We start from the raw sequence: 21,926 nt of genomic DNA, 5'->3' as shown, positions 1-21,926 counted from the left end.
CGGGGAGCAAATCTTATTCCAACTAACAAGGTGAAACTTGGCCTCATCTCTAATTTCACCCAACAAGAAAGCACAAGAAATCTTTCTCAATACAGTACAACACACTATCTAGTCTCCCATGCAAACCAACTTAAAGGCTCAATAACTTCACCACTGACAGGATTTTCTTACACCCATTACAGCACCCATGATTGTCTAAACGTCTCCAGAATCCACTTACAACTAATAACTTTCCTATCTTTTAGAAGATCTATTAACTCCCAAATATAATTTTTATTTATCAATTATATTTCATCTTTCATGGCCTCAAGCCATTTATCTAAATCGAAACTATTGATTGCCTTATAAAAATTTTTAAGATCTTTTTCTAAATTTTTCAAACTAGTATTCAGTGCATAATAATCTTGAAATAACACCGATGGTCATCTTATTCTTTTACTCTCACTGTCTCCAATATCAATACTTGAATATTGACTTTTATCTAACTTTTTTTTATTTTTATTATTCTGTATCTGAGTAACATTAGGGTTTTCATTGTCAAATTTTGTGGAGATTTGTTGATTTTTTAGATCATTTAATAAATCTATTTGATCAATTGGAATAACAAGATTTTTATTTTTCAAGAAAACGACATCTTTATTTTCCATCAATCCTCTATCAGGATAATAAAATATGTAGTCACTTTTATTTTCTACATACTCAATAAACCTGCATTCTCAGGTCTTACTTTTCAATTTATCCCTTAGTATCATTGGGATGAGCACTTGTGCCTTACTTAAGTCTGATTTATGTCTCGTCCATATCTCATAAGGTGTAAGAGGTTTCACTTTAATTTTAACTTTATTAAATATGTATGCCGCATAAACCATTATTGATGTCGTCATCTCCAATGGAGTTCTATTTCTTCTTTCTACAATATAAACATATATTATGCCATCATTGTTGAGACTTATATGGCATAATATAAACATATATTATGCCATTCAATTTGGATAAATTATTTAAAATTTAAAATTCATCTCCTCTATCACTATTCAAACCTTTAATGGGCCTACTCACGGTATTCCTCTTCCAAAAGTGAGGTTTTTTTAATAAACTTGGGGTACCGTCCTTTTTTTTATTATTAAAAAAAGCCTACCCAACTGAGTTTCTACTTCTGATTTATATCTTTAAATCTTTCAACTGCCTTATATTTATTTTTGAGTAAGTAGATATATCCATATCTTAAATAATCATCAGTGAAAGTAATAAAGTACTTCATTTTCCTATGAATTTTTGTTTTGAAAGGTCCACAAACATCAAAATATATAATTTCAAATAAATCTATGGATTTCCAACTCTTAGAAAAAGATTTATTATTCATTTTTCCTTTGATGCATGATTCATGTATATCAAAATTACATGAGTTTATTTGTGATATTAATCTACTTTTGTACATTCTGATTATCTTATTTATGTTTATATGGTCTAATCTTAAATGTCATAAATATGCACAATTAGTAAACAAATTCAAATAATCATAAATGGATACTTTATTAATATCAATATTCAGTATATACAAATAATGATTTCTCACACCTTTCACTGATACATAACACTTATAATAAGGTTCTAGACTTAGACTCAACTGTGTAGCCTTTCAAATTTAGTAAAGGCTCTGATATTAAATTCTTATGAATATTAGGTACATATAATAAAGTAAAATAACAGAACCATTCACTTTAAATATACATGTACCTTGTCCCAAGACATTGCAATATGTGTTGTTGCCCATATACACTTTGTGCTCATTTGTTTGCTTATTTTCAAGATTGACAAATAGCTATTTGTTCCTGCATATATGTATTGTTACTGCAAAGTCAATCCACCATAAATATGACGCTGCTTTCATGAGCATTACTTCTAAAGCTGTCCTCACAGTTTTCTTACTATCGTTTTATTTTCTCATATTAGTACATTGTGATTGGTAATGCCCTTTGTTTCCACACTTAAAACAGTTCCCATTAAATGGTTTATTTTGATTTTTTTTCAACCATTTTTTTTCTTGAGCCATCATTAAATTGGATGATTCACTCTCTATGTTCCTCATTTCATCATTTCTCCTTCAACTTCAAGTATCAAAAGTGCTGGGAGTGTCGTCATTGTTATTTCATTTCCACTATTTGTTAAAGAAGTAACAATATGATCACAAAATGAAGAAAGACTATTCAGTATAGTTGTAACTTGCATTTTATCAATAAGAGGATGACTAGCATCACATAATTCTTTTACAATCAACTTCATTTGGAGTACATGATCGTCTATGTCATCATTCTCTTTCATGCATGTTCGGTTCTACTTATCCAACAATAAATATACATAAGTATCCAATCTTAATCCATACTTAGCCTCATCTGCATTCATAATCTTTTTGGAAATTTCATAGTTTTCGAAAAAAAAAGAATGATATAATTATTCATGGAATGCAAAATCAAAACTTTTGCTTATGAATTGTGTTCTTCCCTTTTATCTCTAGTTCTTATGCTGCTTTCACTTCCTTTCTTGCCATTTTCTACATTTTTAGATGGTTTTGGTATTGTTAATGTATATAAGGTCTTTTCGTGAATTAGAAGAAACGTTATATGCATTTTCCAGACTCGAAAATTTATTCTATTTAATTTTTCAATCCTCATGGATCCATACTTTTCTTCGATGTCATAAATAACAAAATTTAATATTAACAACAAAAACTCACAAATTGTTTATGTGTACTCGATTAAGTGTTCCCACAAACTTTTATTGAAGTTTTTCTTCTTCCATGAAATTTATGATAATTATTCTCTATTAAGATTTGGAACAGAATGAAGAATGTAACGGCTTTGAATGGAAAAAATCGTACTAAAAATGACTCGAAACGGCCAAAAATACAAAAACTGGTCCGAACCAGCTCAATCGGGTTTAGGCGCAGCGGATCAGTATTTGGCTTAGTCAACGGCGCAGTCAACAACTCAATGCGCGGCTCAAATAGTGGCTCGGTAGATCAGCTCAATTCTTGGAACGGTGTCATTTTTGGCTTTGTCCAAAACAATGCCGTTTGTGGCTTCAGTAGAATCCATAGATGCACAAAAATGACAACATGATTTTTGTCGCTTTTCCTCCTCAGCCAACTAAACGATAGTGTCGCTTGGTAAAAAAAATTTCAAATTCTGATGATCTTTAGTCGAAACTACGTCGTTTCGACCAACAGTGTTGTCTTCTTCCTCATTTCTATTGGAACCCAACTTGGAAAAGAAAATCACCAACATTTTTCTTTTTTCGGCACGATGGACGATGATGGTGCAATTCTTGAAGTGTCACCGAAACTCTCAAACTGCAGTGGCAGCGAGGGACTCTGTCGACCAGTCGGGAAAGAGAAAAAAAAAATCTGAAAGGTTTGCTTCTCTATTTTACGTAGTTGAACCAAACGTGTTGAACACAGATTTTGCTCACCCACCGTACATTCAATCCTCCCCCACTGCACTTACAAAATAAAATAAAATAAAATTATTATGTTGGGTTTGAAAGCCTCCGTTAAAAATTTGGTACACAAGTGTGGTTATTAAACCAATTACTTGTTTCTGAAGTTGCACTGATACCACTATTAGAAAATGAAGAACCAATGTATCGATGTTCTCTCAAAATGGTGACAATCCAGTTAGGGTGTTTGATGGAGGAATTGCAAACATATGAATTGTGCACAAATGGTTTCTATTTATAGACTACAAGGCACTGGTTGACAAGGGGCACAACGGCAAGTGACACACTCATTGGCAATGGACACAACCATTGATGGGCATAATCGTTTGACTCTATCAAACGGTTGTGTCTCTTAACATTTCTTCAACCAACACCCTCCATGGGAATCATCACCATGAGAGGGTGTAAATCCAAAATGTACACTGCTTAGTGTGTAATCACAACTACTCAAATTTACAGGAAGAAAACGTATAGTCAATGGACCTTGAAAGTAACTTTATATATAAGTTACTTGAAACTTGAAATCTTGATTGTATTAGTTTATTATCTATTTAAATTTTAAATCAGTTTTTTAATATTTTTTTTAGATATCATTCAGCTTCATTTTCAACCAAGCATTGAGTATCCAACCCAATTACACAAAAACACTTCTTCACTGATGGCCAAGCTCTAATTCACAAGTTTGTATATTTTCCTTAATTCTAATTCACCATTTGGAGGCGCAATCATATTTCGGTTGTTGTTGTAATTGTGAAGTCATTTATTTCTGTTTAAGATTTCTCATAACTATCAGTTTCAAGTCTTTCATATGACACAGATGAGCAAAGTCTTAAGGGATCTTTTGCGGAATATGGTGAAGTTGTCTAAGGTCTGTACTTACATTTATCACATTTTAAGTTAAGTTTTATGGCATTTTGGCCTTGATCTGTAGAAATAGGATTTCAAATTGTAGTATGGATGACCCTATTATATATGTTGTCGTGATACTTTCAGGAATCAAAGTGTTACTGTGTGCTGCTCAGATGCTGCTTCTTGTTCTTCTGTTTGCTGCCTATTTGCTGTTGTAGCTAGCAAGTTGTCGTGCTGTTTATTCAAGCTGGATGCTTGCTTCTTGCTGCCTATTTACTGTTGCGTGTTGTGACAGCTTGGATGGTTTGTGTTCTTATTTCTGCCATGTCCTCATTGTCCTGTTTTAGCTTCTTGGTATTATTTCTGATTTAGTTTTCCCATGTCCTATATGTTTACTACCATCTTATGTGTGTTGTTTTTTATACTTACAGCAATTTTTGTCTTAACACGTAGTTAATGATGCCTTTGCATTCATTGCCCTGCTCATCAATTAGAAGCTATATTGAAAGCAGTAACGAGTTTGATTAATAGAAAAGGTTGGTAACATTGATACGCTGTAGCATTTTCTTTTTGGTTGGTGTGAGATTAACTCATTTCTTTTAGGAAATATGTTGAATATGGCAACTTCTTGTGGTTATAACTTTATATATATATTCAGATTTAAACCCTGACAAAGAGCCACTGAGTTGGAATACTAGAATAAAAGTTGATGATGGAAGACTATGCTACTGATTTTATAATTCATATATTGTAATTTTGTGTTTTGTAATGCATAAATATCAAATAATGTAATATGTAGTGAATTGTATTGTGTGTACAGTGTTGCATGCACTTTACATGATGAATATTGTAATTCTTTTTTTACATGCATTTAGTTAAAAAGGTAATTAGTTATTTCTAACTTCAGTTATTTTTTACATAAAATTTAGTTTTCCTATATATAAAAACAATTATGCTTTTCAACAACATTTTTCTTGAAAAACAAAATTTGTAATACAATATAGGCTTTTAGATTTAAAAAAAAAAAAAAAAACCATTATGCTTTTCAACATTACTTTTTTCTTGAAATTTTGTTTTTAACATATAGGCTTTTATAAATTAAAAAGAAAAAAAAAAAAGGACCCTAGATTTCTGGTTTTCAAAAACCCAATTCCATCCGGGTTCCGGCCTAGGTCATAACCTGGCTAACCCAAGTCGAGTTCTAGGTCGGGTACACCTAAGTCCCCGAACCAGATCTCGGATGAACAGACTTAGCTTTGATATCGTCTTTTCTTGGTAATAGACAGCTATAAGCATTTTTATGTTTCTTGGCCTGTTTTAGTTTATTGGATCACCTTGATGGCATGATCTTCTTCTATATATAATACATATACACGCAGCCCTTGATTGGAGGTTTGCTTTATCAATGAGGGGTAGATCGTAGATACATGGCTGGGTGGAAGCTCCCATGCCCAACCTCACCATAACATTAAAACCAAGTGCTAGACATTAATCAAAACTCACTATATATATATATATATATATATATGTGCATATAATATGGAAATGAGAACAAAAGAAATATATGGTTCCAGAAGTCTCAGGCTTTCTTGACAAGAAGACTGCTATTTTTGCAAAGAAATGGACCATGCTCTTAGAGTTCTTAGCATCAAAGAGTTTAGAGTGGAAGAAAGATAGACACGTGGAGTAGACTCTATAATATTAATAATTGTCTGAGTGACTTACTCAAGCAACATTAAACGTTTAATAAATGTTATGAGACCTATTTATCTCTTACCCTCCGTAAACTCTAGAGTTCGGATATGAATGCTAGGTATCATCTCTATCGATGTAGAGCAATGCTATATACAATCATGAAATGCGTAAATGTCGTGCAGTCGCTTTGAAAAAGAGTGGGGTCCACTATTAAAAAATTAATTTCTTTTCATATGGGTCTCATATTTATTCACTTTTTTCAAAGCGAATACACAGCGCTTGCACACTCAAGACTGCAAGTATCATTTTTCATATATATATATATATATATATATATATATATATATACACACACACACACACACATGAAGCTATGCTAATTTGGAGGCTTATTAATACGCTTGGATAGTAAGAATACTTGAGAAGTGTTGAGAATGTTTGTAAATAGTTATGAGTAGAGATTAGAGTGAGTTTGTGGATCTCATTGAGAGTATTTTAAGTTGTTTGGATGTGTAAAGTATGTTGAGTTGTTGACTTTTGGATAGGTAGTTGAAAAATGTATGGGTCCCATAAATATTATAGTGATTTTATTTTTAGTAATAAATATTATAGTGATTTTATTATAGTGATTTTGTAATATTAATAAATATTGTAGTGATTTTATTTTATTTTTATATATAATAATGATAAATATTATAATGATTTTATTTTTAATTTATAAATAATAGTGATAAATATTATAATGATTTTACTTTCATATGTATAACAGTGATAAATATTATAGTAATGTTATTTTTTATTTATATATTATAGTGATTTTATTTATTTATTTATATATAATAGTGATAAATATTATAGTGATTTTATTTTTTATTTATATTTAATAGTGATAAATATTATAGTGATTTTATTTTTTATTTATATTTAATAGTGATAAATATTATAGTGATTTCATTTTTTATTTATATATAATAGTGATAAATATTATAGTGATTTTATTTTTTATTTATATATAATAGTGATAAATATTATAGTGATTTTCTTTTTTATTTATATTTAATAGTGATTTCATTTTTTATTTATATATAATAGTGATAAATATTATAGTGATTTTATTTTTTATTTATATTTAATAGTGATAAATATTGTAGTGATTTTATTTTTTATTTATATATAATAGTGATAAAATTATTGATTTTTATTTTTATTTATATATAATAGTGATAAATATTATAGTGATTTTATTTTTTATTTATATTTAATAGTGATAATTATTATTGATTTTAATTTTAATTTATATATAATAGTGATAAATATTATTGATTTTATTTTTTATTTATATATAATAGTGATAAATATTATAGTGATTTTATTTTTATTTATATATAATAGTAATAAATATTATAGAATGTTTGTGAATAGTTATGAGTAGAAATTGAAGTTGGTTTATGGGTCTCATTGAGAGTATTTTAAGTTGTTTGGCATGTGGAGTATTTTCAATAGTACGAAAATACTTAGAAAATGCTAAGGTATGTTGGCTACCCAAATGCAGCCTAAAAGTCTTCCTTTTTTTTTTCATTCTTCATATAATATCCATTCAAAAAATCTATACAACCCCATACTATTATATGAATAATTAATAGAAAAATTGAATTAGTTTAAAAAAAATAAACTCAAAAAAATTTAAAAAAAATATTAAAAAATTTAAAATTTTAAAAAAAAATATGGTGTGTAGAGATTGAGAAGTTGTGTAGCATTGCTCATATCCATTTACGCGCATAGAGAGAATATTAGACAGATGCCATGTATGTTTTTGTGTACTTATATAGCTTGACCCTCCAACAAAAATCATAATTCCACAATCCTGGGACAAAAAATAAATAAATAAGAAAAAGAAAAAAAAACATCCATCTGATTGCTCATTTATAGGGCAGAATTAAGCAAAACGCGTAAGAATTAATTAACAATAAATAAGAAAATTAAAAATTCATTTCCAAGCTTGATAGTGATACTCCCAACATATTATTTAAAGTTATTTTATTATTAAGTTGGTGTGTAAAGCACACCATTCATATTATTTAAATAATAAAATTTAATTTTTAAAATTTACCAGATCTAATTATGTTATAAAAATAACATGTGAGGTAAAGATTTTAGAATTTACTAAATTGGATTTATAATAATAATGAAAAGTATTATTATCATCATGAGTCACACGTACAAACAAGTGATGTACGTGTTTGTTGACTATGTACATGATGTTCACATGAGCTTTTAAAACCGCAAGATCACCTACGAATTATGAGCTTTATCCTCAAATATGGATCATCGACCGCTAGTTGCATGGTTATTTGGTTCCTTTTTTTTTTATCTAAAAAAAAATCCTCTCTTTTATTTTTATTAACCTCGATTTTAAGTCTAGTTTATTTTTAAATTTTAAAATTAAAATAATATTAAAAAATATATTTTAATAATTTTTTATTTAATTTTTTATTTTTTATATTAATTTATTTCATTTCATTTTATATATAAAAATAAACGAGACATTAATTTCTAGAAGGAGTGACAGAATTGTCTTGTACGTTCCAATTAGTCAATATGTCTGAATCTTAACATCATTCAACACCAAATAGTCCAAACAAATTAACGTGTTTATAAAAGCGGACAACTAATACGCCAAGACTTTTAAGATAGGACATATTTTCCTGACTAGAACGAACAAGACAACATTTTATATATAAAAATAAACGAGATTCCGGCCTTTTCATATGCGGTTATATTTGACTAGTTTCCAAATAGACATGTTCTATATATTGTTTTTAATTATTATTGACTTTGACTTCAAAAGTTAACTTGATTTTCATGTGTATATCCACCGGCCTGCAATCCATCCATATGAAGATCAATTCCAGGGAAGAAGGGTTTAAAGTATATTCCTATGTATTTTGAACTGAATCCATCAACATGATCCATTTTCATAGTATGAACAAGAAGAGTAATACTAGATACAATTATAAATTATGTAAAGATTGTACTCATTTTAAAAAAAAGTTAGTAAATATGGGATCCATATGAAAAATTAATTTTTTAATGATATACCTCACTTTTTTTCTAAAAGAGTGCACGGTATATATATAATTCATGACTATATCTAACATTACTAATATTTTCTATGGAAAACATTTTCCTGGTGCGAGCCTGGCAGTTAATGCCCATAAGATATATGGTTTAGAGCATTCTTGTAACGCCCCGTACCCGAGGGTCCGGAGAGTTAACTCATGTCACTAACAAACCTGTCTCTTCCAGCACTTAAAACTCCAAGGACTTCATGTTTAGCACACAATTCATATTTTTCCAAATAGCCATAACAAAACTCCATAAGTTATCATTACAAAACATAAACCAAAAGGGGTCCACAATCTCCCAATAACCTCAAAAATATAACAATACACCTTTAGGTATCAATAGGTTCAAACAACGTAAAGTACTTCAAATGCTCAAGTTAAATCCATCTACTAACAATGGTACTCTAGAGTACCCAATCCTTCCATCCATATCTAGCCAGCTTCAATTCTATTCCCGACCCCCAGCTGGGAAATCAATATCATCTGAAAATATATGAAGATAAGGGGGGTGAGTTATCAACAACTCAGTAAGCAGAGAACATATACTAGCATGTAAACATGAGCCTTTTCAGAAAGTTCAATATGCCGAAATAAAACATTTTATTTTTATATGCAGATCTCAGAAAACGTGTTATCAGAAAATCAGAGCGACTTTTCAAACATTTCATACTCATGTCAACAATTCATATTTGAGGATCTATTTCATATTCAAAAACGCTTTGGCATAACATAACTGAACATCTCAATCTTATCATGTCATATCATATACCATGTTTAACCCCCGTGGTAGGGTTGTGCTATCCCCGGTGGCCAAACCAGGCAGTATCATGTAGTGAACTTCCCCTTTTTCAATCTCGGAGCCCCGAGTGTGCACACAGGAAAGAACACGTAAAAAGACCACTTTGTTTCCAAAGTGGGTGCACTCATATCATATCATGGTGGTACCAACCATATCACGTGAACAGTATCATCATATCAGAACCATATTCAGAACAGATAAGTATGCCAAAGTTTTATCATATCCATATCATATCAAAACACGTGCGAAACATATTCATATCATTTCTATTTGATCAAAAACAGATCCATATCATTTCATATCACATGCATAAAAATTTCATTGATATCATATTCGCTCTTCTGTATATTTCAGAAACATGTCAAATATTGCTCATGTCTACACAATGCATGTCAGAAAATATTTTCTCCTTTTCGTTCAGATTTCATGAGTGATGCAAATAAACGACCGAGGTTGAATTTTTCTCAAGTTTTCATTTCATCACAAAATATGTAAAGTTTTCAAGAAGTCAACCTCAGTCTCGATAGTTCGTATAAAACCTAGCATAGGAACCCCGCTTACCTGGACTTCTTAGCTTTTCGAAATATTTCCTCAGAAATGCCGAACTAAGAAAATTTATTCGTCACCTACAAGATAATCACGTAAATTTCCATAAGTCTCCAATTAATCTCGTATTTTGATATTCAAGCCTACCGCTTCTAAAATAGTCCATTTTTAATTCCTCAAACTCAAAATTCTCATTATTCTCAACATACCAGCATCACTTTCTAAACTCATCAATATCCGACTTCGACTAAACATTTTATTTTATTCTATAATTTTACAATACAAAGTAACATAACTATAATAAATTCATGCATCTACGCCTAAATAAAACACACTTTACAATCCACGTATCATACTCATGATTTCAAATCCGAATTACATAACCTAACTTAATTAAGCTAACACCCCAACACTACTTTGGAGGCGCACTAAGAGAACAGAAAATAAAATAAAATAAAATAAAACAAAACGTTATTATTTCCTACTATTAATTTAATATGATTTTACATATACATCCGTATATATATATATATATCTACATATATTTACACCAGAAAATCCGTATATATATATGTACAAATATATATATATATATATTTACACCAGAAGAAAACAAATAAATTTTCGTATACATTCATGCATATATATATATATGTAAGTACACGAGAAACAGAAAACTCACTTCACACAGTGCGGCGGAAGCACTTACGGAGGGTGGGGATATACACGGCGGCGTGGAGTGGCTCCTAGCGTGGGATGAGGCAGCGTGAGGCGGACCTGGGTGGAGGAATGACCTCGCCGGTGGTTTCTGTGGAGGCGCAGCACGGAGGAGTGCACAATGGAGGGTGATCACCGCGGCTTAGACAATGCTCTGTTTTTTGACAACAAAAACAGAGTGTTTCGGAGCTTGAAACCGGGGCTACGTGAGTTGGATGGCAGCACCGTGAGACTGAGGTGGCGTGCGGTTGGGGTGATGGACTCCGAACGACCTAGATACCGGCGTGGTTTCGCTTGGTGTGGTGGAGTTGCTGCACGGAAGTGGCTCTGCAGGTGGCCATCTATTGTTGCAGACCGAGGCTTCAGTTTGGTGTTTTGCAGAGAAACCGTGGTCTTCTGTGAAGAGGGAACCGAGCGGCACTTAGTCTAGGGTTGTAGTTGCTTCATATATATATATAGATCAAAATAGAAAGTGGATCAAACCTAAATAAAAGGGAAGAAAAACATGCACAAAAATGGAAACGAAAAACGTGAACCGTGCGATGCGTGGCGTGAACCCGTGAAATGATTTCTGAAAACGTGAACCGCGTGCATGGGTCTAGCAATGCTGGGTCTTACAATTCTCATTGAGTTCCTTATAAAATTGACTATAATTTAACTAAAAATCACATTCCTTAAAAGTTTTTTCTAAATGTTATTGATCTTTTAAAAACCTTCTACATCTCATTCCTCATCCCTATCTCTATTCTATTAAATAAGATTTCCCTATTCTTTCTTTATTATTCTTTCCTCTCACTTTCATTTACAATATTAACTATTAACACTTTTGTCTATCTTCTTTTCAAATATCACATTTTACTAAATACTTATACGATTTTGACTACCGAATACAGTATTATTTGTCAAACCGAAATTCGTATTATAAAAATAGTAATTTTTTTTAATATATGTATTTTCTAACGTGATGGTATTTTTTAATATATACTCTTTATCAGTTTTTCTAATAGTAATACCTAACCACATATTTGTGATAAAAATAAATTTTCATTTCTGTAACAGTAACATTTTTCCCCTTTCTCTAACGATAAGATTTTGAAGATTTTCTCCAACGGTAACATTTTGAACTCCTACCTCCAACAGTAACATTCTTTGTCTTTTCTTCAACAGTAACTTTTTTTGTTCAGTCTCAAACGGTAATATTTTTTGTCCTATATGTAACGGTAACTTTTTCCTCTATAAATACGCATTCTACTTTCATTCACATTCTCACTATCTCAAGTCACATTTGATCTAAAGAACCAAAATTCAACAGTCTCCCATGATCTCTCACTCCCTTCATCAAATGGCTTGTACCTTCTTTTGCAAATTGCTCACATATTTATCCTCTGAATATGAGTTAGATGTTGTTCTTAATGACGAGGTCAATAGACAGTCATCGAGGCATCATGGCAATCGCCAATGCCGTAAGTTTATTAGGCGTGATCGTATTCAAGGACATGAGCACCAATTTTGCGATTATTTCGCAGAAAATCCAATATATCCCTCAAATATATTTCGAATGAGATTTCAGATGAACCATCTCTTATTTCTCCGTATTCTAAATAAGGTAGAGTCTTACGAGCCGTACTTCATCCAGAGAAGAGATAATGCCGAAAGACTCAGTTTATCTTCTATGCAAAAGATAATCATAACACTTAGAATGCTGGCGTATGGGGTTACTGGAGATTTTATGGATGAATACATACGTATTGATGAAAGCACCGCGATGGAGAGCCTTAAAAAATTTTCTGAGATAATAGTAAGTGTTTTTTCATATGAATATTTACGGTCTCCAAATGCCAATGATATTACTCGATTGCTTGCGGTTGGTGAACAACGGGGATTCTCAGGAATGCTGGGAAGCATTGACTGTGTGCATTGGAAGTGAAAAAATTATCCTGCAGCCTGGAAATGTATGTACTCCGGCCACATTCGTGAACCAACTATTATTTTAGAAGTAGTTGTTTCATATAATCTCTAGATATGACATGTATTTTTTGGTATGTCAGGTTCACATAACGACATTAATGTGCTATAGAGATATTTTATTTTCATGGAACTTGCCCAAAGGCATGCTCCTCCAGTCAATTACACAATCATTGACAACCACTACCAGATGGGGTATTACCTTGCAAATGGTATTTATCCCCAGTGACGAACTTTTATGAAGACAATTTCATCACCACAAGGGAATAAGAAGAAAATCTTTGCAAAAGTACAAGAATCCGCAAAAAAAAAAAGATGTTGAGCGTGCATTTAGGGTATTTCAACAATGATTTGCAATCATTCGTAGACCTTCTCAAATGTTCAAAATTAAGAAACTAACAAATATAATGAAGGCATGCGTTATTCTACATAATATGATCATTGAATACGAGCGTGATGATAGTGAGGGTCCGAACATTGAGTATAATCAACTTGATGATAAAGTCTCAGAACTGTCGCGCAATCATACAACTGAGCTTATGGACTTCATCCAGCGTCATCATCATATTAGAGACAGCTCAACACATCATCAGCTCCAAGAAGAACTAATTGAACATCAATGGCTATTATGTTCCCAACAGTAGGCAAGTCGCATAATTGATTGGCATTTCCTTCATGTTATAGTGACACTATTTGAGTTAATCAAATTTCAATTTGTATTTCCTTCATATTAGTACAAAATATATTCGAGTTAATTAAATTTTCATTCGTATTTCCTTCATGTTAGTAGTGATTATATTTGAGGTAATCTGTAATAGTTTTTGAAATTGTAATGGTCAATTTCCTTGTTTCAAAATATCAATTTACACAATTCAAATAAAAATTAAATTGTCTTAATATCAATAATATTGTGATCCATCATTGTTTGAAACAGAAAATAAAGAAATAAACTATTTATAGAAAAGTTAATCAATCCAAATGTGCTGCAGCATTGCATCTCACCATGATTTCCCTCAGCAGTTCCTAGAAATATAATCGTTGCAGTCCTAGCATGGCACTCACGTCCATCATCATAATGCGTTGATCCGCTTACTTCTTGGTGAGCTCTAGTTTCTCCGCCTCCAACTTCAGTCTTTCGTCCTCTTGACGGATTTTATTTAGCTTTTTTACCTTGTCATACTCCATTTTTTCGGCCTTAAGACGAAACTACTCTTTTACCTGAGCACGTGACTCCTCCAAAAGCGTATACTTCAGTTTGCTGAGCACAACAATCTCCTGTGCTGACGTGTCTTGGGCCTTTCATTTTCCTTTTTAAGCTTTCCTTCACATTGGTCGGTCCAATTCAATCACGTCATTATCTATCACATTATCCACCTCGAGATCAAAAACTGAATCCACTGTAGCACTCGAACATCGAGTCGAGGTCAAGGACAGGGACATCGTCTTCCTTCGCTTTGGATCCTCCTTTGTGGAATGTCAAATCCATTTAGGTTGGTCCTTCAACAAGTGCCAACAATGCTCGAACTTGAATGAGCATTTCCCTAGCTATTTGTACATAATCTTGGTCTTGTTAAACTTGCATGTAAACAAAAAAACTTTATATTAAACCAATTTATAAAAAAATTAATTATTCGTAAAACAAGTAAGAGTATTGATAGTCTATATTGTCTTACTCGGTCATGCCACTTTGATTCAACTCTTCAACCTGAGCTAGTTTCGAACAAAATTTGTTTGTCGCCTTTTGAATAACCGACCATCGATGTATTAAAGATTTTATGGTCCAGTCATTTGTGGTTTCTTTAAATTGCTGGAAGTATTCAAAAAAAATTTTCCAAAGTTAGGAGTGTTTTTGGCATGTTCCCTGGACGACATCAAGGCTACAATTAAGCCATGCGGAGACAAGTAATTTGTCTTCTTCGAGGGTGAAGTTCGCACCCCTGACTGATTTCCTAACGCCAATAGGATCGTTATGGGGTAGGGATGCAGAGTCATCAACAGTCATAAGAGAGTGTCCAATTTGTCCACTGTAAGTGGGGTCTAGTTGAGAATCTTCACTTAGGAGGTTGGTAAAATACATATGTCCAGGGTCTTGTAAATCCATGTCTAAAAATGCATTAAAATGTTAGACACGTAACTATGAAGTTTGGGGTTTTTCGATTGCTAGCTCAGGAACCGAATGGTGACATCTAAGAAATTTGGTCACCCTCTCATGGCTGCAACAACCAGTTGTCACTTTTTGTTGATCGTTCGAGTTACCTAGCCATTGAGGAAATGACCATAAATTTCCTATATCCCCACTAGGCTTTGTCATCATCACAGCTGAGAAGGTTTAATTTACACATTACTTCTCTATCACAGCATAACACAAAGCAAAGACATAGCAAAAAACAATGTAGTAAAATTGACAAATTCACATATTCATACAAAACAACCAAACAGCATGCAAATCACAATAATGCTAAATAAGAGCATTCTCGTCCAGTGCATTTATATCGAATGTATAAATAAATGGGGTTCATAATGGTGGAAATATTGACAACATGCGTAAGTAAGGAGTCATTCACATCGAATGGCTATAAAACTCCACCCGAACCCCGATTGCCTTTCATAGAAAGTACCACAAAAAGCAATATGGTCATCCGGGTGAGGATTACCCCGTCACATCGATGGGCCCCCATTAACACTTGTGAATTAACCCGCACTATAGCACCATCATCATAGCCTAATAACAGCCCCCTCCCCCGAGAGATACGAAACATTGCAAAAGATCCAACAACACAGAACCAATTACCCATGGAAAGAGCAATGAAAGTGAATTGGTTTAATGAATTAACTATGCATTTTTTTTATATCAAAAAAGCAATTCAGATATGTAATAAATTCACCCAACACAGCTAAAAACATATATACATACTTAATGAATGGATAACCACAAACAATGATTCTCCCATTCCATAACCACAAACTCTACCAAATTCTCCTCAAAACCAGATTTCCAACGCACCAAATCCTCAAAAGGCCACAATCGCAAGCCTCAATGAATGAATCAATCAAGAAAAACGGTTGAACAACAATGAGAGAAACAAACTAAAAAAAAAAAAAATCTGTGTGAAAACGTCATCACTTTCTCGATAGCCAAACAGTCAACACAAGAAAAAACCCAACGCAGGACATCATCATAAGCCACAATCGCCTCAATGAATTACTCGATCAAGAAAAACGGTTAGACAACAATGGGTGAAAGAAACTTAAAAATAAAAAAAATCCGTGTGAAAGCATCATTTTCTCAATAGCCAAACAGCCAACACAGTCAAAAACATATACAGCCAAAACCAGATTTCCAACGCAACAAATCCTTAAAAAGCCACAATCACAAGCCTTAATGAATGGATCGATCAAGAAAAATGGTTGGAGAGAAACAAACTTAAAAAAAAAAAAAAAAAAAATCTGTGTAAAGCATCATCAATTTCTTGACAGCCAAACAGTCAACACAACCATAAACATGCACAAACAAAGCTCAGCACGCAAAAAACATGCGAAGCAGTTTCCTTAAAACAAAGCCCAAAATAAAAATTGTAAACGAGAGTGACAAACTAAAAAAAAAAAAAAATACCCAACACAACATCTAACTTTCTCAGCAGCCAAACAGCGAAGAGATCACCGACGCAGATGCTCGAGTTGTAGGCAAACAATCTTCTATTCTACCTTGATCATGGTGTCGAGAGGAAGAAAAATGGGAAAAGAGAAACAGAGAACGAGAGATATAGGAAAAAAATAGAAGAAAAATCTGGAAGAGAGAAACCCATGATTTTGAAAAAATCAAATTTCACTTACAAAAATTGTCGATAGATTGAAGACGATCGTTCGTGCTACATTGTGAGGGAGGGGCCAACCGAGAGAGAAGAAGACACAGGAAGAAGGGGAAACCGAACGGGATTTGGGACAATGGGGATATACAGTCGTTCTCTAAATATGGCGAATTTCTATACAAACCATAAACCTTACTGTAAAATGGAGATTGGGATAGGGAGGGATTTTTGTTTAAAATACTAAAATTTTTCCTAAATTATAAAGATAGAGGAGATATGCAAATCCGGATGGAAATGCTCTTACGCGTGACAACAAATAAGGACCAAAGCCCTTGCTTGTGGGCCATGTCCCTCTATATTCAGAAAAGCAATTATAATAAGCACCATCAAGTTGTTGGTGGTGATGTTTTATTGCATAATACCGAGTCAAAAAGCCATTCTGCAGGGACTTTAATTTCTTGAGTGTATATGGGGAATTAAAGTGCCCGGATTATCAATTATATATATATTCTCTTAGCGTGCGGTCGTTGAGACAGACACTTGTATCAAAAGATATCATGAAATCTCCAATATCCTCATTGCAATGGCTTCCTTTGATCTTCTTTCTTATTATCTCAACCTCCGTACTCAGTACTACTACAACTGCAACAACGCTATTCGATATTCCTAGACTGAGTCCACTTGGAGGAATTCTGCAAGATCCTGAAACAGTATTCTCTGCAAATGTTTCGGATGACTTCGAAACATTTTACTATAATCAAACACTTGATCACTTCAACTATATGCCTGAAAGCTACTCCACTTTTCAGCAAAGATATGTGATCAATTCCAAGTATTGGGATGGTGCAAATCGTAGCGCACCAATTTTAGCTTATCTTGGCGCAGAAGCACCGTTGGATGGCGATCTGAGAAACATCGGATTTCTCACTGATAACGCCGCGGAGTTTAAGGCTCTCTTAGTATACATAGAGGTACGTATAATTCTATTTCAAGGCCGTGGCACTTGAACATATATATATATATATATATATATATATATATATGCATACACACATTTAAATAATTAGTTACTCAGAAATCATTATTATTTTTCATTAATTAGCACCGATATTATGGGGAGTCGATACCGTTGGGGTCAAGCAGAAAAGTAGCACTTGGAAATGCAAGCACTCTCGGGTACTTCAACTCAGCCCAAGCTATAGCAGATTATGCAGAAATCATCATCTATTTAAAGGAAAAACTACAAGCACAAAACTCTCCAGTAATTGTAATTGGAGGATCATATGGAGGAAGTAGGCCGTCATGACGAATTGCTTAATTAATTTCCTTTTGATAATGAGTATGAACTGAATTTTGATAGATTGGAATTCTTTTAACGTACCTTTTTGATCATTTTGCTGATCGACCAGTGCTAGCTTCATGGTTTCGGCTAAAGTATCCTCACGTTGCCATTGGCGCCTTGGCCTCATCAGCTCCAATCCTTTACTTCGATGACATAACCCCACAAGATGGATATTACTCTATTGTCACCAAGGATTTTAGGGTAACCATCTGAATTATACATGTATTATTTATTTTTGATCTCTTATTTTACCTAACTCGATCGGGACATTGCATGTGCAGGAAGCTAGTGAGACTTGCTACCAAACTATAAAAAATTCGTGGTCTATAATCGATGAAATTGGATCTAAGCCCGATGGTCTTTCTGTCCTTAGCAAGACATTCAAGACTTGCAAGTACGTAAAGACTTCAGACATTAAAGTACTTTTACCATCAATTAATAGTATATGAGAGAATAATAAAAATTGAAATGATGAGTAGCATTACTCATGAAGAAAAAATTTGAAGTAAAAAAAATAGTATATTAATATCAGTGCTAATATTAATTGAGATATTGACTCTTTTTATTTCCTTTTTCCAGACCCCTAAAATCAGTTAATGAGCTCAAGAGCTATTTGAAGTTGATGTATGCCTCTGCAGCTCAATATAATAGTCCCCCACGTTATCCGGTTACCATTGTCTGCGGTGGCATAGATGGATCAGTTCCTCCTAAAACAGATATTCTTGACAAAGTATTTGCAGGTGTTGTTGCTTATTATGGAAATAGAGGATGTTATGTTAATGCACCCCAACAAATATCTGAAACAACTGTAGGTTGGAGATGGCAGGTAAGTGGTATTAATTTACTGTATGTAAAATTGAAAACTTCCATGCACCCGGTCCCCTACATGAAATTAGCTGATAATATTGTAATTGATATTAGTTGATTTTAGTCTCTATACATATTTTGCGAAAATGACAGCTTGAATTGTCTTTGCATTTAGACGTGCACTGAGATGGTGATACCCATTGGAATTACCAATAATACAATGTTCCAGCCGTCACCTTTTAACCTAAGCAGCTTCATTGAGGAGTGCAGAAGCTTATATGGTGTACCTCCTCGGCCACATTGGGTCACTACTTACTATGGAGGCCATGTATGTTATATATATTTACTTAATTTTTACAGTTTCATTAGGAGTATTAATTAGATAAAATATTCTGTGTTTTTGAATGGAAAATTAATTATTGCAGGATATAAAATTGGTTCTCCACAAGTTTGGAAGCAACATCATATTCTCCAATGGTCTCAGAGATCCTTATAGTAGCGGAGGGTAATTAATCATATTAATCTGATGATGATAATCATGAATTACCTAGAAATTTGAAAAAAATAAGAGAGAAAAATCTTTAATTTTACTCTACCTGGCCTGCAAGCAGTACTCTAACAATATATTTGATCTGATTCCTGCGCGCAGGGTGCTTGTAAACATATCAGAGAGTATCGTTGCCGTCCATACAGTTAACGGTACGTATGTAGTCGGCCTGCTGGTCAACTACTCATTATAAATTTCAAGCTGAGAGCATTATAAAACTGATCAAATAGACATCGATATCGGAGTACTAATTCTCAGTACTAGCCGACCGATGCCATTAATTTAATGTGTATATATATATATATATATATATATAATATAGTGATGATCATGAATTGGTTGACAAATTTTGATCTTTTAAGTATAATTTGCAGGATCTCATTGCTTGGATATTCTTCGTGCAAACCAAAGTACTGATCCGGAGTGGTTGGTCAGGCAGCGAGAGGTGGAGGTGCAGATCATCAAAGGATGGATCACCCAGTACTACTTTGATCTCTCGCTTTCAGTCAACAATTAATTATAAATTAATTAATTAATGCATGCCTTCATGTATGCATGCGTATTTTATTAATGTCTACGTACGTACTATTGGATCATGATATAATTAGGGAATTAAATAAAGAATATATATACTAAACTCCAATTTATTTTTTTTTCTAATTTTCAGAAGCCATTCTATTCATAAATTATTCTCGAGAAATGTCTCGAAGATTTTTTATCCATTATATCCTCAATGTTAGGTGAAATATTCCCTTAAAGGAAACGGGCCGGACCCCACGTCTCAAGGGCCCAAGAACCCAAAACCAAAGAGCCTACTCAGCAATCTAGAGACCCAACAGCCAAAAAACACTAACATGGAATTCGGATCGTACATCATTAATGGCGATTCATTAGCACAATGGGCAGGTAGCGTGATACCTGCCCGTGATATTCACTCCGCATATTACTCCCAGTGGGGTACCGGACTTGAAGCCTTAGTAATCCGCGATCCAGCAATAATTAGAAAATGTCAAGCCTTAAAACAGGTCATTTCAATCAGGCACACTTTATAAATAAGAGAGCCGCTTCTGAGAGGTCGGGCCGTTTATTAGAGATAATCATCTCTCTTATCATCATCAGCCACGTCAGAAATCATACAAAAAATGATATACGTGCAGCCACACACGATCAGAAAGCTAGTTCACACAGCCCCTGTCTTCCGAATCATACAACCCCTGCCTTTCGAAACTCATCTCACTGAGACCCTGCATCTCTGCCGTCGGAATCGAAAATCACTGCTCGTTGCGAGGGGTCAGTCATCTCTTTCATCAGTTTGCACTGCCACCCAAGAGCTTTGGAAGTTCAACTGCCACCATCTCTGTCCGATAGATTTCAACCTATTCCCGTCGAAAAATCATTACTCGCTACATGTAAGAGATTTTGTGTCTCTCCCTGGTTACAACCTGCGAAATCACTTTCAGAGGATATCGATTGCTCTGCACCTTGCATTGAATCCATTCCTTGCTTCTCAACCACATGTAAGAAATTGTCTCTTTCTCCATTTGCATCAACGTTACTTTCTAGTTACCCAAACAAATTCTCGAGAGAGCACAAGTTCAATGCAAAACTTTGCATGATAAGAAACAACGGGTCCCAGGACGGTGTATTGAACACCATACACACTCATTTAAATGCCTTCTATTACTACTCGATTCTATTGGACCCTGAACTTTGTCCTCCATTACACAATATCGTGGCAAAGATCAGGGCAAAATACCTGCAACAAATCCATTCTACCATACCAATCCTCACTGTAGAACCCGACCTTCAAAATGTTAAGACCCTAGTAAAAGCTCACAAAAAAGTAGTACAACCTTCCAAATATTAATCCACAAAGTCAACTATTGTCAACGAGTATGTAAAATCAGCTTATTTCTTCATATGAAAATAACTCCCAGTCAAAATTCTGAAGAGAAAAGCAATTGCATAATCAAAGAGACTGGAAAATGTTCTAGCCTGAAGTAGTGAACGATGTGAAGAGAGAATCGAAGAAGAATTCTCAGAAACAAGAAAAATGGAACCATTCAGTGAATTTGTCGCTAGGGTTTCTAAATCTGTCGCTAGAGGGGGGTTGTTCGTCCCCTTGCCACGGTTGTGAGAGTGGGTTGTGCAATTCACTGCCACCATAGCGAGAGCGGTCCCCTGCAATGAGTTGGGGGTCACACCATTGCGAAAGGGAACCTGGAAATTC

At 33.6% G+C, this 21,926-nt stretch overlaps 2 protein-coding genes across 2 annotated transcripts; both read left to right on the top strand.

The window, feature by feature from the left end:
• The first annotated feature begins 12,568 nt into the window (after positions 1 to 12,568).
• LOC118344576 lies at positions 12,569 to 13,153 on the top strand. Its single transcript, XM_035685607.1, has one exon. It carries the CDS (start codon positions 12,569 to 12,571, stop codon positions 13,151 to 13,153), a length of 585 nt encoding a protein of 194 aa, XP_035541500.1.
• Positions 13,154 to 17,424: 4,271 nt separating this feature from the next.
• LOC109000660 (lysosomal Pro-X carboxypeptidase-like) lies at positions 17,425 to 20,333 on the top strand. The gene is made up of 9 exons (XM_018977613.2): positions 17,425 to 17,971; positions 18,103 to 18,292; positions 18,410 to 18,543; positions 18,624 to 18,736; positions 18,922 to 19,168; positions 19,325 to 19,477; positions 19,575 to 19,654; positions 19,799 to 19,848; positions 20,071 to 20,333. The coding sequence occupies exons 1-9, from the start codon at positions 17,558 to 17,560 to the stop codon at positions 20,211 to 20,213; spliced, it is 1,524 nt and encodes a 507-aa protein (XP_018833158.1). The 5' UTR covers positions 17,425 to 17,557; the 3' UTR covers positions 20,214 to 20,333.
• Positions 20,334 to 21,926: the final 1,593 nt, after the last annotated feature.

Source organism: Juglans regia, chromosome 14 (assembly GCF_001411555.2).
Source record: "Juglans regia cultivar Chandler chromosome 14, Walnut 2.0, whole genome shotgun sequence".
NCBI lineage: Eukaryota > Viridiplantae > Streptophyta > Magnoliopsida > Fagales > Juglandaceae > Juglans > Juglans regia.
Note: the sequence above shows the minus strand (reverse complement) of the source record. Positions and strands in the feature narration are given on the sequence as shown.

Coding starts and splice junctions, on each gene's coding strand:
- LOC118344576 (XM_035685607.1), top strand. CDS start 12,569: ATGGCTTGTACCTTCTTTTGCAAATTGCTCACATATTTATCCTCTGAA.
- LOC109000660 (XM_018977613.2), top strand. CDS start 17,558: ATGAAATCTCCAATATCCTCATTGCAATGGCTTCCTTTGATCTTCTTT. Junction 17,972..18,102: donor CTCTCTTAGTATACATAGAG/GTACGTATAATT, acceptor TTCATTAATTAG/CACCGATATTATGGGGAGTC. Junction 18,544..18,623: donor TTGTCACCAAGGATTTTAGG/GTAACCATCTGA, acceptor TTGCATGTGCAG/GAAGCTAGTGAGACTTGCTA.